Raw genomic sequence first — 17,011 nt, forward strand, 5'->3', positions numbered from 1 at the left:
TAAAAAGTGTTACAGAAGAAAACTGAACTGAATTGAGTTGAATTATCTTTCCTACACACACAGGGGCAGTCTGTAAAAGCATGTTGTTTAAAAGAACGATTCTGAAATATACATACACAAAATGCAGGGGAGTGCAATTGTGCTGAAAGGATAATTCAGCACTCTGTGGGCTACCATAACATGCAATTCTTCAGCTCTTCATGAACCCCCCCCCCCCCCACCACCCCACCCCCCCCCCGCACTAAATCAGCTTTTTGACAACTTGTGTGTGTGTTTGTGCTTTCTTGTTGCTCCTCTCAGCATGTTGTGTGTCCTCCCACCGTGTTTGTCTGTCACAATATGTGCAACCTGAGTACTATCATTCTCTCTCCTTTCAAAGTCTGTACAACATTATTCAGCATAATCTCTACAGACGCCTACCTTTTGCCTTTGTGCAGATTACTTTTTTAATTAACTGTATGACTTTCTGCCTTCCTTCTTTTTGTATCTTTGAAGAAATGAAGGAGAACTACACAATGACAGTTCTGTAGGTGTGCATTTTTGGTGCTGTTCTCCTGCTTTTTGTTTTTGCTCTAATGATTTGTTGCTTTCAGATTACTACAGTTTGGTTTAAACCTAACTCACTCTCTCTTTCTCTAGGCCTTGAGCTCAGACTGAGCTTCACTGTCTCAATTAAAGCTCACAGGTAAGCCAAAGGCCTCTGTATACAAACCACTAAACTGTGGAGAACAATGCTGAGTCCTCCAAATTACCTGTGTGATATTTCACAGCTGAGTCTGGCTGGTAAAGAGATATTTTCTTTCTCTTTCTGCACCCCCTCTTCATTCAGAGGCATCAGGATGAAGCAGAAGTGGATAATTACTTGTGCATGCTGTTGTCACAGAGCACTCATTTATTTTGATAACGGTGGAAAGCTCTTCTGGAAAATCCTCTGGCAAATTACGCAGCCATTAAGCACTCCTGTTGGTGCAGAAAGATGTCAACAACTAATGGCTCCAGATTGGTTGGAGCTGAATGGAGCCACAGTTTTCTCATGCACAAAGTAAATGTAAGTGGAACCAGATTTCCATAGTTGTAATGCTATGTTGTGTTGGAATGTCATCTTATTTGTCTACATTGTCTTAGTTGTTGGATAAAAGGTCAGTTTGTTTTGTCTTGCTATTTTTTTATGTGGATTTCAGAGAACAGACACTACACCGTCTCTTGGCAGGTTATATCAATTAATGTAAGACCTTGACCACAACATTCTACAACAATCGTTGATGGAGAATGTGCTGTAGATGGTTATATACAGAACCTTTTTGAAAAGAGTTCTATATAGCACCAAAATTCTATAGTTACAAGTTTGACATCATAACAGTAGAAGAATCCTTTTGGTGTTGGATGTATATACATAGATAACATATAAACATATAAACAACATGTTCTCCATCAGTCTGAAGAAGAGCCCTTTCACAAGGGTTCTTTAAGTGTTCATGGTTCTATATAAAACTAATTTCTTTACTACAGGACCCTTGAAGAACCATTATTTTTAAGAGTGTATTATTTCTTTCACTCTGCTTTCTGTTATTAAATGATGAATCATTTCCAAAGTTGAATGTAATACACTCATGACTTCAGTGATGCCCAGCTCTGCTGAGTGACCTGTCCTTTGCATAAATGTTGAGGTTATCAATTGCTAGTTTTCATGAAAGAACTGAGAGTAGGCAATTTGACTTTCATATACAGCCTACTTTTGACACACATACACACACATATATACATGGACTTACGCATAAACCTTTACCCAGCATACACACAAGCTCATTTTTTGCTTTCCTGCTCTTTTAACAGTCATGCTATTTCTATTAGCTTTATCTTGGATTACATGTGTGTGTGTGTGTGTGTGTGTAAAGGAAACCCCTCGTCAACACTAAAAAATGAATGTGACTTTCCTTTTGCCGCTCTTTTTCTCTCTTAAGCTTGCCCTCTGGGATGCTACAGAGAGATGAACTGAATAATTGAAAAATATCCCTGCTTTTGACTGTCTCTCTCACATGCTTTCTGTTATGTCTCATAACTTTCACACACTATACAAGATATACTATTTTCATTTTACCTCATAAAATGAATATTTAGCCTGCTTTATACAGTGTGCATTTTTATGAGATGGGAAGATAATAAACACTTCTCATGTGCTGTTCTGTATATTGCATATGCAGATGTACATCCCTCGAGAAAAACTGCCTCAGCTTTTCCCTCATAAACTCTTTGAAAACACACACAGGCACACACCACACACAGACTCACTCACTGATCTTGTGGCAATGCTTCTGTTATTCAACACTCAGCAGACCCTTTTTGGCTCAAAACACAGAAAACCAATTGTTACAAACTTTCTGACATTCCATGAAATAGAGAAAGAAAACATCCAACTTCCAGTGCCTTCACTCTACTCCCCACCTGGTTGAGAAAAAGCCCCTTACAGCCTGCCTTTAGCTGCACTGGAAAAAGTTTTTGTTAACTAGTTTTGAAGGCCGCTCACTGATGCTCTCTCACAGTAAATGATTGCACTGTCATATTGATCTAGGGATATTAGATTAAAGCCTTAATATTACTGCAGCTTCACAACCACTAGAAAAATTGATGATTCTCTAAGCTATGCCTGTGGCATTTATGATGTGGAAAAGTTTGTCACAGCTACGCCTTCTTAAAGCCTTGGGTTGATCAAAAGAGGCTTAAAACAGAAACCAGCACTCTCTGTAGTTTTAGGTTGTCATCCATCAATTAGAATTTTCAAGATTTAACTAAAGTCATTTCAAAGATGAGCAGCTAAATACAAACTATGGAAATAAATTCTGTAGCATTCCCTGTTATTTTTTAGACAATTTTCCCATTCTGATGTTGTGACAGCTAAAAAGAAAAAAAAAACAGGTCTAAGAAGAAAAAATTACAGTTTACTAATTTGAACTATTCTCTCCATGCCATGCAGCTAAATTCAATATGCACAAGATAGAAACATACTGTACAGCATCGAAAATTACATATTTTCTGATCTGGTACCTGGCTAAGACTACTGCTCTCTCCTTTCTGGAATCTGTAGTTTTCTGCAAATGTGCATGTGTGTGTGTGTGTATGTGTGTGTGTGTGTCAGTGAGTCTGTGTATGTGTTTGTGTGTGTGTGTTTGTATGTGTTATATATTCTTTACAGTATGATCTACCAAAGGCAGGCTCCAAATAGAGGGGTGATGAATCATGTGTGCTAGCTGAACAGGAGCAGAGAGAGACATTTGACAGACTTCATATATTAGTATCAGAGTAAATGATCTAACGCTGCCTATTAATATACTTTACGTGAGCATAAATTTTTTATGTCACAAAGACACATCTTTGTCATAATCATCATTTTGTATCTTTGCACTGGTTTTACATAATGGTGCTACTGTTATTCAAACAAGATAAAGACTCAAGAGAGAGAAATGAAGAGAGTAAGGAAGTCAGAGAGAGAGAGAGAGAGAGAGAGAGAGAGAGAGAAAGAGAGAGAAAGTGAGAGAGAGAAGCATAAATAAGTCTTGTAAGTAGAGGTACTGTCTATATGCAGTATCTCACAAAAGTGAGTACACCCCTCACGTTTCGTTATTATTTTATTATATCTTTTCATAAGACAACACTACAGAAATGAAACTTGGATATAACTTAAAGTAGTCAGTGTACAGCTTGTATAGCAGTATAGATTTACTGTCCTCTGAAAATGATTCAACACACAGCCATTAATGTCTAAATAGCTGGCAACACAAGTGAGTACACCTTACAGTCAACATGTCCAAATTGTGCCCAATAGTGTCGTTTTCCCTCCCTGGTGTCACTTGACACGTTAGAGTTACAAGGTTCCAGGCATGAATGGGGAGCAGGGCTGTTAAATTTGGTGTTTTGGGTACAATCCGCTAATACTGGCCACTGGATATTCAACAAGGCATCCAATGACTAAGAACTCTCTGACAATGTGAGAATTGTTGCTCTTCACAAAGGTGGCCTAGACTATAAGGTGATTGCTAACACCTTGAAACTGAGCTATAACATGATGGCTAAGGTCATACAGCGAACAGGTTCCACTCGGAACAGGCCTCGCCAGGGTTGAAAAAAAAAGTTGAGTCCACGTGTTCAGCGTCATATCCAGTGGTTGGCTTCAAATAATAGATGCATGAGTGCTGCCAGCATTGCTGCAGAGGTTAAAGAAGACGGAGGTCAACCTGTTAGTGTTTAGACCATACGCCGCACAATGCATCAACTCGATCTGCATGGCCGTCAACCCAGAAGGAAGCATCTTCTGACACACAAAAAAGCCTGGAAAGAGTTTGCTGAAGATAAGCAGTCCAAGAATATGGAATACTGGAACCATTTCCTGTGGTCTGATTGAGACCAAGATAAACATATTTGGCTCAGATTGTGTCTAGCATGTGTGGCGATCGCCCCAGTGAGGAGTACCAAGACAACTGTCTCTTGCCTGCAGTCAAGCAAGGTGGTGGTAGCATCATGATCTGGAGCTGCATGAGTGTTGCTGGCACTGGGGAACTGTGGTTCATTGAGGGAAACATTAATTCCAGCATGAACTGTGACATTCTGAAGCAGAGCATGATCCCCTCCCTTCGGAAACTGCACCGCATGGCAGTTTTCCAACACAGTAATGACCCCAAACATACCTCCAAGATGACAACTGCCTTGCTGAAGGCACAAGTGATGGATGGCCAACTATGTCTCCAAACCTAAACCCAATTGAGCACCTGTTGGGCATCTTAAAGCGCAAGGAGGCGGAGCGCAAGGTGTCTCTGTGATGTCATCATGGAGGAGTGGATTCCAGTGGCAACCTGTGGAGCTCTGGTGAATTCCATGCCCAAGAGGGTTAAGGCAGTGCTAGATAATAATGGTGGTCACACAAAATATTGACACTTTGAGCACAATTTGGACATATTCATTGTGAGGTGTACTAATTTGTGTTGCCAGCTATTTAGACATCAATGGCTGTGTGTTGAGTTATATTCAGAGGACAGTAAATAGATAGATAGATAGATAGATAGATAGATAGATAGATAGATAGATAGATAGATAGATAGATAGATAGATAGATAGAACATCTATTAAACACAGAAGAATAGAAAATATATAAGGGTATAAAAACTTTCTGTACAAATCTATACTGCTATACAAGCTGTACACTGACAACTTTAAGCTATATCCAAGTTTCATTTCTACAGTGTTGTCCTATAAAAAGTAAAATATATGCAGAAATGTGAGGGATGTACTCACTTTTGTGAGATACTGTATATATAGATGACCTTATTTCTATTTTGTCACAATGTATGTAATCATAGTAGTATAGTGCCTTGTAAAAAGGGAATGAGTATGAGTTATGGACAGTGAAGAACCTTTGATATTCTATACACTGAAATATAGATGTGTGTTATGAGGCAATGCATCAATTGACTCAAGGCTATTTTCTACAAAATGTGATTGCCATGGCAGAGCAGGATCCAAACAAAAAAGGTGGTGGTGCAGGCAGCATTTAAATATCATGTGTTAAGAGGAATAAGAGAATAAAGAGGCTAGAGCAAAGCTGCTTATTTAAAAAAGCAAACTGGCATGTCACTAGAAGCATTTTCACATGTATTGTGTTTTGTATGCATTTGTGATTCCTCGCAAACAACTGACTGTGATGTGTACAGCTAATTTAAATGTGGAGCCTACGTAAAAGTATAAAAGAAAAACAAAAACGTTCTGTACATTTTATGTGGGCAGTATTTTCTTCTGGGCTAACACAACATATGAACAACATATGTGCATTTGTACTTCTTATGTATTCATATATTTCTGTTCCATTTGTAAATTGCATATGCTGTATGCATGTGGTGTGTGTAGGTGTTTGTGTCTGTATATACTTGTTTAATTGTTTTGATGATAGTCCTTTGTGAGGCAGCAAAAGGAACATTTCCTTAATTAAACCAGTGCTTAAGAGTTCAACACTACATTTGTCGACCTTTTATTATGGGGACTAAGATAAATGGAACTGAAACTACAGACAATGAGTTCTCTGTTCAACACAGACAGAGAGCCTTAAATAATTAACAACTTGGGTGCAAATAAAACTAATGCAAATAGCTGGTTTAAAATAAGCACAGAATCATGGATTGAGCTTACTTTGAAACTTTTGGTATTACTGTCCGCTGAAAAAGGGAGCACTGAGTCAGTGTCATTACACTTAAGAGCAGTTACTGTTTTCTACTGCACTCATAATCACCTAACAAAGCATGGCTACCTCTAAAGGAGAATATAGTGCTTTTCTTGTGTTGGCTTATGATTTGCCCCACCTATTCACAATGTAATAAGTCATAATGAGTGCTTTAGTCCAGGCTGATTTATGAATGAGGCGTAATATAAAGCATCCAATCAGAACAGAGATTATTTGCATATACCAGCCTTAAAGGTGTGGTAACAAATAGAGGCTGTTTAATACTAGTTTTATGTTTACATTGATGAATGATAGACTCAGCATGCATTTTTTTTCAACTTTTTACAACATAGCATAAACAAAAAAATTTGGCTGTGGGCTCTTTGCCTTGCCAAATGGGTCAGACACTGTAAACAGCAAACAGGTGTTATCCCAAATTAATAAATGAACATTACAGGTTATTGGTGTATGGATAGATTCCAATTAGCCTCCAATCTGTTCCAGACTGATTTCGTCCCAGGCATTCTAAGAGCTGGAACACTGATATAATGTGTGTACACTCATATAATGTGATTTTATTGCATACAATTTCTTCTGATTATTTGTTTTCTTCACAGTTTGTTAACAGTGTTTTATTCAATAGTGAAACTCCCATAGAAGGACTACCAAATCAATTTCTCCCATTTGGAGTCATGGTTGACAGCTGATCACATGATTGAATACTCCCTTTGATCCATCCCAAAACGTCAATACCTGCGCTATAGATACACAGTGCTGTGAATCATTAATGTAAGTCTGGATTCACTGCAGGAATGAATGAAAAATCTTTACAGCTAATGAAAGTGCAAATTGGGCATTTGGTTAATCCGGGGGCAAAGACAATATCAGCATGATTGCAGCAGAATGAATAGGCAATGTGCGTTATGCTCTTAGATAAATATGGCTTTAAGAATCAATTTTATGACCACAAAAAAAAGGAAAAAGGAAAGGGGGAGAAATAAACCCTCCCCCTCTAGTTTCCAATTATCTCTCTCTGTTGCTTGCTCCATCTCTTTCACTATTGCTCTCTTGCTTTCTTTCTCTATCAGGAATGCAGATAATGCATTTCCACATAAGTGCACAAATCCATAGTGCTATTATTCACAATTGGTACAGCACGCTTATAGATCCATGCATTGTATAAATATCTCTGGCCTTGTATAATGTGGTTCCTTCCCTCAAGAACACAACGGATTAGGTGAATAAATTACTCAGGCCACACAAGCTCAGGTAGCTCAGAAAAATCCATATACTGCTTCTCTGCGGGTGGACATTGTTGCAGAGTCAAACTTTCATAATGCTCTGCATTCTATTAAATGAAGCATAAATTGAAAACAACATGAAAAATTAAGTCAGTGTGCTGCAGTGGGACATCAAAGAAAGGTAATTATGTGATTGCATTAAGGCTATGAGGCAAAATATCTCTGCCTATGTCAGCAAAAGGCATAAAATACACAGTATTGCTTGACCATGAACCATTTTCAATTGCTAGTCCCAAGCTTTACTCAGCTTTCCAGCCAAACATCTTGAATAAGTAAAATGCTTGGTGATTCCACTCTCTGACAGTGATCAGTCTCCAGTTGCAGTTGGATTTGATGGCTGGTCTCTGGGTGAGCCCGGGAGAAAATCTTTGCAGGCTACATAACACACACACACACACACACACACACACACACACACACACACACACACACACACACACACACACACACACACACGCATGCTCACATAAGCAAAAATAGAATCAGACACCTGAGGTCTGTGATCTGTTGAAATGAGTGATATATGAGTGATGTTTGCCTAGCTATACACCCACTCTTTAAAATGATACATACACATTAAGTTGAATACTGCATTGTTGTATTGAAAGGCATCATAAATGTACCGATGTTTGTACATGGATGCTTTTTAGTCTGTCAAGAGTTTAGCAGGCAGTGTATGGGCTCAGGAGCCTGACGAAAAGCATTTCTTCATTTATTTCACTTATTTACTCATTTTCACATATTCAGCACTATTGGTTCAGGTCATTTTTATATCTACAGTGGATCGTCTCAAATCTTTGAGGTCTGAAGGCACCAAGACCCGTCAACACCCTCAATCCTTTGTGCATCTGACCTGAAGAAAGTTCAAGAGAAATGTCAGATGAAACCATGTTGTATAAAATGTAAAAGTAAAATGTATAATAAATTATACAGTACATTATTTCTTTGTTTATGTGTCTTTTTAAGACGATAAAGGATGCAGGGTATAAAATGCACCTGTTTCGGTGTATTGAACACTGTTCATATGTACCTGTTTGTGTTGTGTAGTGCTGAACGCTGTCTAACTTTCATTTGATCTTTCCCTAACTAACTACGTCAAATAAATAAGAGTAAGTTAATGTAGAACATGAAACAGGCTTTATAAAAAGTATAGCTAAAGTAATTTGAAGACAGTTTCACAGTTTGAGTTATCTGTCCGGTACACACGGTTACGTTGGGACAACCTGTTGCCCACAAATTGTCACAACATTTAAATGTATTTCCTCAGAAAGTTGTGACGACGTACGATGTACATTGTGACTTTCGTAGTGACAACGTCATTATTGTGCCACAACCTCATGGAATCCTCATAAATTCCATTATGTTGTGCATGGAACTACTTGGAATTTTGCTAAGTTGCCAAACTGTTTTCATAATAACATGTGACAACATAACTTAATAATGATGTTGTGACAACTTTGTCCAGACAACATTAGAGGGCACCACTTTTTTAAACGTTGTAGCAACTTCGTCAGAAAGTAGACCACATTAAGACAGTGTTGTGTGTCTGTCGAGTTTCATACACAAGTTCTATCTCCTTAATTTACTGCTACTAGACCAAGAGCTCAATATAGAGGAATCCCATCGCTCAAAAGCGCCTGTTTGAGACCCTGTCAGTTTGTAAGAAAAATATATATTCAAAGGGACGTGGGCTTTCTGTGTTTGATTCCCTGCGTAGCACTAGTTGTGCTGAGGAAGCGCACGGCGTGTGAAACGGCACTGCGGCACTGCTGTATCAATGCGCGCTGCCCGCTCACCGCCAGCACGAATTGGGGAAGAGCGCTGCTGCCTCTTTGCACCAATTATTTGGTGGTTGAAATTTTCCCCCTTTCTTTTTCATTGTTGTACAACATTGATTTCCGAATGTCGACGAGTCGCCCGGACGCTCCTCCACTTACAAGGGTTTGCATTTCTTGGTCTTGCATGACGTGTGTTGCAGGGTGAAAAAAGGCTGGCTTTGTTTGTTTAGAATTGAAAAAGCTGGGAAAAGGAGGCAGCGGCAGGGCGCTGCTGTGGGGCTCCACTGGCCACGGTTTGGAGAGATTGACGAAGAGAGGCAGACAAAAAGGACTCGTCGAAGCCAGCGAGAGAGAACAGGAAATCCAACGAGAGACGGCAGGAGGGAGGGAAAGGAGGGGAACTAGGTTTAAAACCATTTGCAAGAGCTGCTTTGCATGTGTGACATTACTCTGGAACTGGCATGGGGCAGCAGGTTAAAGGGCTGTGTGAGGTCGTCAGCGGATGTAGAAAGCAAAATTATGTAGAATTTATGTATTGTTAACCAGCCAGGACTGCTTAGACCGATTAGAGTGTGTTCTGTCTAATCCGTTGAGCTCTAGCTCTCTAGAAATTGCAGTATGCAGATGTGCATTTTCTTTTTGTGAGATGGCTGTCAGTTGGTTGATTTTGGATCTGCATACTGTTACTTAGTGAAGTTGTGCTAGGTGGTTCAGTAGGCTATGATGTCATACCTTCTGTATGGGAAGTGGCTAAGGTGTTCTTGTGAGATGAGGAGCTGTCAGTGGGATTCCAAGAAGTAGGTGATGATATTTTGAGACTTCATGGGCCTAGGCCATCCAAAAGAAATAGTGTATGTATTTATTACCTTTTATGTGTGAACTTTTGCTTCTCAGAGGGTATCATTAGGCTTGTGTTTCTTCATTGATCAGATTTTTTTTTATAAGATTAAAAATGTGCAGCAGCTGGAAAGTATAAAATATATATTGTGCACTATTGTACACTGTGAAATAATGTCAGTACATTGCTGTGTTCCAACTGTTACTGTGTCCCTATAAGCATGTTATGTTTTTTTTTTGGCTAGAACTGTTGTGAGAAAGATTGTTAGTAAAAAGAGCAAGTGTTCTAACTTGCTTTAAGTATCCTGCTAAAATGTTATAATAATGCTGTTCTCTAGAGTTTAGCTTATGTATAGGGATGAGGACAGTATTGCAGTGTAATAATAAGTTTGTGTAGTGAACACTCAAGTCACAGCAGTGTTTATACCACCATATGCTTCTCGATAAGGCTTTACCCACGACTCAGCAATTTATACACCATCATTTATACCATTGTATTATGTGTGCGTTGGGAATAAAATTCTTTTATATGTGGCTATTTACATGAGATAGGAACTGTCTTAAGCATAAGAATAAGTGCAAGAAGTACATTTAGTCTCTGACAAAAGTCTATGAAAGACACAGATTAAGTTAACCTTAGACTAAATTACACTGCTAGAGGGATTTCAGATTTCAAATTCCTCTTAAGTTTGGTTCTAGAATTAAATGTATTTAGAAAACAAGACAATGAAATGAGTGTGCGTTATATTTTTACATTGCATGATTCAAGGCACAAATTCAGGGGGAAATAATAATGTATTTGAGCTTGTGATCTTGGTACATATATATGCTCTTTGTCTCTTTGTCTTTCAGGAGGAGCAGGTGGCGGCCTACACTTGGAACAAATGAGGATTCTCTCAGACCAGCCATGTGGAGGCATGTTGCGATAAAGGCTCAGTGGAAGAAAACCAGAAGTGATCTACCGGTCATCCCTAGGTGAATGCTGGGCTGGATTTGACTCTGTGGGTACCATCTGGCTGGACTGCTTGCAGCAGGATTGGGTTTTGATTTTTTTTTCATTATGGATATATCAGCCTGGAATCTAGTGTGAATCCTATATGGCATGTAGCCTCACTGAATCTGGAAAGTGGATATCGGATGTTCTCACCTCTTTTATCCAAGGACTGATTGTGTTTAGTGATTGAGTTGTTGGTCAAGACTATTGGGAGTTGAAGCCTTAAGTGGAAGTGTAGTTATATCTGTCAACGGAAGGCGTTTTTATCTGAATCCTGCCATTTCTGCTGTGAAATGGAAGGCCCACGGTGCAGTGGCATCCGGAAAAAGCGTAAGTCTCGGTCAGAGCGTGACCGGGGGAGGAGGTCTAACGGGATCAGGAATAACCATGTCCGGGACTCTGTGCTCCGATTCTCTTCGGATTCTGAGCGGGAAAACGGCACCAACCCCTCCTCCTCACGACCCAGACCACCCAGGAGGAAGAGGAAGGAATCTACTTCAGCTGAGGAGGACATCATTGATGGATTCTCTATATCTGGATTTATGACCTTGGAAGCTCTTGAGGTAGGTGTGTTGCACTGCTCACTAAAGCTACACTGTCTTGAATATGTTTTTGTTTACTTCTTCACACTGTTCTGTTGTATGACTGATATTTCACACTGTTCTGTTGTATGACTGATAGTGGAGTAATGATTGATCTGTTATTGTTTGTTGACCAATTCCTTCTGCACTTCACTTGCCTAGGTGTCTTACTTGGCTCCAGTTTTGCATTTTTTTGTGGATTTACTAAGCGTATGTGTGTGTATGTTGTGTAATTTCAACTAATAAGGCAGGCTGCAGACAATATGTGGAATTTCTCTTTCTCCAGCATACTTGGGCATTGAGAAGGACAGGTTTATTTAAATGCTTTGGGGTTAGCAGCTTTTTGAAGGTCATTGCCAAGTGTTTCATTACCTGATAATCTGCCATGTACTTCATAGTCCTCTGATGTTGCTGATTGTTATCAAATTTCACCCCTGGGGTAAAGAAGTCTGTTCTTTTCCTTAAATATTTGTCTCCCCATGCTCATTTTACAGCCTTACAATATCTGGGAAACTAATAGAGCTTTTTGTGAACATATCAGATGCTGAGTTTTGGATTGTTGGGAATTAAGCATTTGCTTACATAAATAAAGAAAAATATTAAAAATCATTCTTATATACCTGATCTTGCATGCAGTCTTACGCGCCTGCTTAGAGCCTTTTCTCTGAATTCCCTTTTTTCATCCTACCTTAAACAGTTTTTCTATAGACCTTTTGCTTGGATTACTTTGTATACTCTATTTAAGTGTAAATGTTGATCACTTGATTACTACAAAAGTTCCACATTGGAACAGTATATGAAATGCTAACAAAAAATCAGTAATTAGTGCATTCTGGTTGAACTGTATTAAATTGACATCAGTACAAAAACACCTGAAAAGGTTGGGACAGGAACATATTTACAACTCTGTTACATCACCTTTCCTTTTAACAGCACTTAATAGTCTTTGTGGAATGAAGGCATCAATTAATCCAGTTTTGAAAGTGAAATTGCCTTCAGTTATATAAGTCTTCAGCCATGAAACCATACAGGGCATTTGTTGTCATTTTTTGAGCTTAATATGCTATGTTTATAATGGGAGACATTTCTGGTCTGCCCTCTCTGATTACACAGCTGTGCTGTTGTATCATGCAAAATGTCTCTTGGTATTTTCATGTTTAAATTACCATGGGCGTCCCTGAAAAAGACAGAGGCTAAAAGGCAGCATATTTTGCTCCAAAATATGTCCAATGTTAATAGTGGCTTTTGGACTTTACCCTGGAAACAATCGGGATGGTCCTTTTCTTCTTTGACCTAGAGAACACAGTGTCCACTATTTCAGTGAAAAATTTGTAAGGTTGACTTGTCAGAGCACAGTACTGTGTTTCCACTGTGGATATGTCTATTTCAAATGAGCTTGAGCCTAGAGAAGTTGTCAGTGTTTCTGGATGTTGTTAAAAAATCTTAACTTTGTCAGTGCAGTGGTCGCCAGTATTTAAGATGTTTCTTTAACGTTTCACGTCTTTCCCAGCCTTAGGTTTGCAGTATCCCAATTTTTTGGTTACAGGCAATTTCAGAATGATTGTATATTTACAAAAGATATGGAAGTTGATAAAATAAGATTGAATTCAAATTCAGGTGGATTTTAGACTCACTGCTTTCTGTTGTTATATGTTGTTGCTGATGTTGTTGGTGTTAATTTACTATTAACTTTATTTTATTGTCCCAACTATTTTGAAATTTAGTTTGTACAAGAAGCACCCATACTTGAAATCAGAAATCATGATGAAGAATGATCCAGTTCCTTAAGCTGAATTTCACTTCTTGTTCTTTCAGAACACTAGTTCAAATTACAGTATGGATACTTTTCCATGAAGCTGTGAAAACTAGTTAGATTTGAGTATTATTTTATGTTTTGTTAACAAAGACTTCATACAGTCATATTACTATATATTTGTTATGTAGCTCTGTGTCACCGAAATGAGTGCTCGTGTCACATATTGTAGGATTAATCTTGAGCTGCTTCATTGTAAATCAAATTGAAAAACTTTAGTGTTCCTCAAAAAGTAGCCGCCTGTAGTTCTTCCATTACGGTGGCTTAGCATTAGCTGGATCCATTCTGGCCTGTTCTGTCATTGTTTCTTATTTTTAGTACTCTGCACTAGCAGGTTGTCTCAGCAGGCTAGCCTATTTTTTCTGCATTTACTATTTTTGTTTTTTGAACTTGGGCAGCTGTGTGATTCTGGTATTGATGCAGAAACAAGCCTTGCATGATTTAACATTTCTGCTTTACTTCTTGGGGATATGAAATTATTTATATTTGTTCAGATTCTGATTGTTTCATAAAGAATAAACCAATCTACCACTATTCTACTTATCAGTCTCTCTGTTTACCCTGTACTGCCTTAATGTATCTGGCAATGTCCTCCCCCTTCTCTCTAACTCTCTCCTTCACTCTCACTCTCTTTCCCTACCCCAGACCCTTGTTGTTTTTAATTCTTGTCAATTTGCTAAACTGTTCTCTCTGAATCTGGAATTGTGTTCCTCCTCACTGCATTAAAATCAAAACATTCCACTTGAGCTGTGCTATGTCTCAAGCGCTTTTATTTGTAAGAGGTAACAGAGGAGTGAGTCTATTATGTTTATGCATTGTGGAGTACCAGGCCTGAGAGGGAAAGCTCAACATTCTGTGTTAGTTTGCTTTAGAAAATTGCTGAATCACTGCCCCTTGACCATCACACCCCCTGCCCTCAACACAAAATAGCTGCAATGTAAACTCTCTGTGTTGATCCTTCCATCTCACCATCCCCTGTGCAGTATTGCTTAACACTCAGGCTATATTGCCCACAGTTTGCAAATAACCACATTACATACACCACTTTCATTTGTCAGGTTTTAACATTTTGTAATGTTTATTTGTCAGGCTTTAATTTTTTTTTTATTCGGAGGAGGAACCCCTGGAACTTTTAGTGTTTGATCTTTGGATAAGACTATAATATTTGCAGAGTAAAAGCACTAATACTTTAGATATCTTAGGTTTGGAAATTAGTTAGTTGTGTCATAAAGAGATACGTAAAAAGACGAAAGGACCTGACTGGCTCATCATGTTCTTTGCCTGGCAGTAGGCGTTTCAGCGAGGAAATTGGGTCACACACACCAGAATTGTTGGCATGGTGCCCAGAGGGCATATCTTGGGTATCAGTCTCTAATGCCACAGAACGAGCAAAGAAGACTTGACAGCATCTATTTGTTCATCCATCTGTTTATCCTCCCAATAATCAATTTTTCTTTAATATGTCAATCATTTTCTCAGTACCTAAACCGACTGTTAGGATTATAGAAAAAAAAATTCACTTCTCCTTTTACTGATTGTAACACCAGAAAATAGCTAATCAAGGACAAAGTCTGTTTGTTCATACATTTTCAGCATGCTGTGGATTGGTTAAAGTTACAGCAAGCATATCTCTGTGCTTTTAATTCATTGGTTAATTCATTGGTGTATATGATAGTCCTTTACATTTGTACTTGTGTTGTAGGAGATGTGCCTTACTGGCAGAATTCTGAAGGAGCTTATAGATTTTCTCAGCTGTGGTTGTCTCACTTGCTCTGTCTTACAGAATATTTGAAAGAACATGGAGAGATAAAAAGCAAGCGTGAAAGTGTGTGTCAGATTGAGAGAGAAAAATTGATTAAATGCTTCATTGTTGAGAATATTGTATGACTGCAGCTATTGACATACTGCCTCTGGCTGGTTTCAAAAACCACACAAAGAATGTACATATAATAGGAGTAAAGGCACTTCCATTTAGAGCTAACGAAAAGTACCCTACTTCCCTGAGCTACATGAAATTCACCCTCTGGCACTTAAAGAGTCTCTTTAAGCTCTGTTCAGGACTGGTCTTCTCTTTCTCTTTGGCTTCCTGACATAAATACATGTCTGTGTATGACAGATACCACTTTTTAAGACTTCGATCAATTTTCCACCTTTTCTCCCTCGGTATTTCTAACAGCAGATATCCATTTAGTTCTCATTTTCTACCTGCCATAAAATGATATATGATATGCATTAATAAGATTCAGCAAGTCCAATGAGTGACATTGAATGTGATATCCTATCATTTTGATATGTATTGAATGCTTGTGGTAAATAATACTCTTGCCTTATTTTCGACACCTAAAGAAATGTTTATCAGTTATACAGTCCTTTTGAAATGCTGCATTTTTGCAATATACTTATGTGTGTGATGGCTGTGTGTCTCATATTGTATAATATTATGAAATCTACAGGCTATGACAATAAGCTGTTAAAATGTAGCTGTTTTAAGAAGAAATGTGGATATTAAAATAATCTCCTTTTGTAAGAGGATTTTTATCCAAAATATTTTTTTCTGTTTTACCTCACAGAGTATTTTGTAGTTGTGAATGCTTTACAAGATTGCTTATTTTCTAGCTTTGATTTGCCAAACTTGTCAAAACACATTATCCAGTTAGACCGCATAATGGACCCCAATGGTAGTTTTGTTTATAGATCTGTGGGCAAAATTCTCCTTTAGTCCATTGATCAATGGGAAATTATTTTCATTTGTCTTTCATATGTTCTGTAAATTGTAAGACTGGGGAAAATGAAGGTGATGTTATGTTGTTAGACACCAAATGCTGCAATGCTTGTTGAAGCATTAGTGGAGTACACAGTACACTGGTAATTGCCTATGAAGTGTGACAGTTATGGATTGTCTGCTCCTCAAATGAGGTTAAGTGTCATTACTTCAGGCTAATTAGACAGCTTGAATTCACCACAGGCAACAGTGTCTGTATGACAGCTGCATGTTACTGTGTCATTGTCATATTCAAGTGACATGAAACAAACGAACATGCAACTTGCACACAGAATTACGCATGATTCATCTCATGCACTGGCAAACACACACACAGATGTGATTCATGTTTAATTCATGACATTTCTATCCTTATCCAGGTGACATTAAACACATTCAAATTAAACAGCAGCTGTGGTAATGTGCACTGTGGCAGACGGTTGTTAACCACAGTAAGTATTTGCTTTCATGTTGAAATGCTGGTGCAAGGATCTCATTAATGACCCTGTGATAGTGTCTGTGTGAGAGGGGGTTGTGTGTGTGCCTTTCACCAATGGCCACAAAACTGCCCAACGCCTGCTCTCTGATATCCATGGATGCTTCTGTAGCTTTTCAAGAAAACCTTGGGTGCCTCTGTGTGTGCATGTGTTTATGAAGGTGCATGATTTAAACAGCAACTGAACAAAAATTAACTTAAAAGTAGACCTGTCAAAATCTTAATTATAGCTGATGAGAATTTCTCAT

At 38.4% G+C, this 17,011-nt stretch overlaps 1 protein-coding gene across 7 annotated transcripts in view; it reads left to right on the plus strand.

The window, feature by feature from the left end:
* Positions 1-9,293: 9,293 nt before the first annotated feature.
* The window catches only part of auts2a (activator of transcription and developmental regulator AUTS2 a), a 469,856-nt gene continuing 462,138 nt past the window's right edge, over positions 9,294-17,011 (plus strand). For 3 of the 7 annotated variants that reach the window (XM_037547285.1, XM_017722542.2, XM_037547284.1), the window contains exons 1-2: positions 9,294-9,444; positions 10,971-11,675. In XM_037547285.1, coding sequence (XP_037403182.1) covers positions 11,406-11,675 — 270 coding nt within the window. In that variant the 5' untranslated portion in view covers positions 9,294-9,444; positions 10,971-11,405. Of the gene's footprint in view, positions 9,445-9,475; positions 10,133-10,970; positions 11,676-17,011 lie in introns of those variants that run through there. The other 4 variants (XM_017722538.2, XM_017722541.2, XM_017722543.2 and 1 more) reach the window with 2 other exon arrangements.

Source organism: Pygocentrus nattereri, chromosome 18, assembly GCF_015220715.1.
Source record: "Pygocentrus nattereri isolate fPygNat1 chromosome 18, fPygNat1.pri, whole genome shotgun sequence".
NCBI lineage: Eukaryota > Metazoa > Chordata > Actinopteri > Characiformes > Serrasalmidae > Pygocentrus > Pygocentrus nattereri.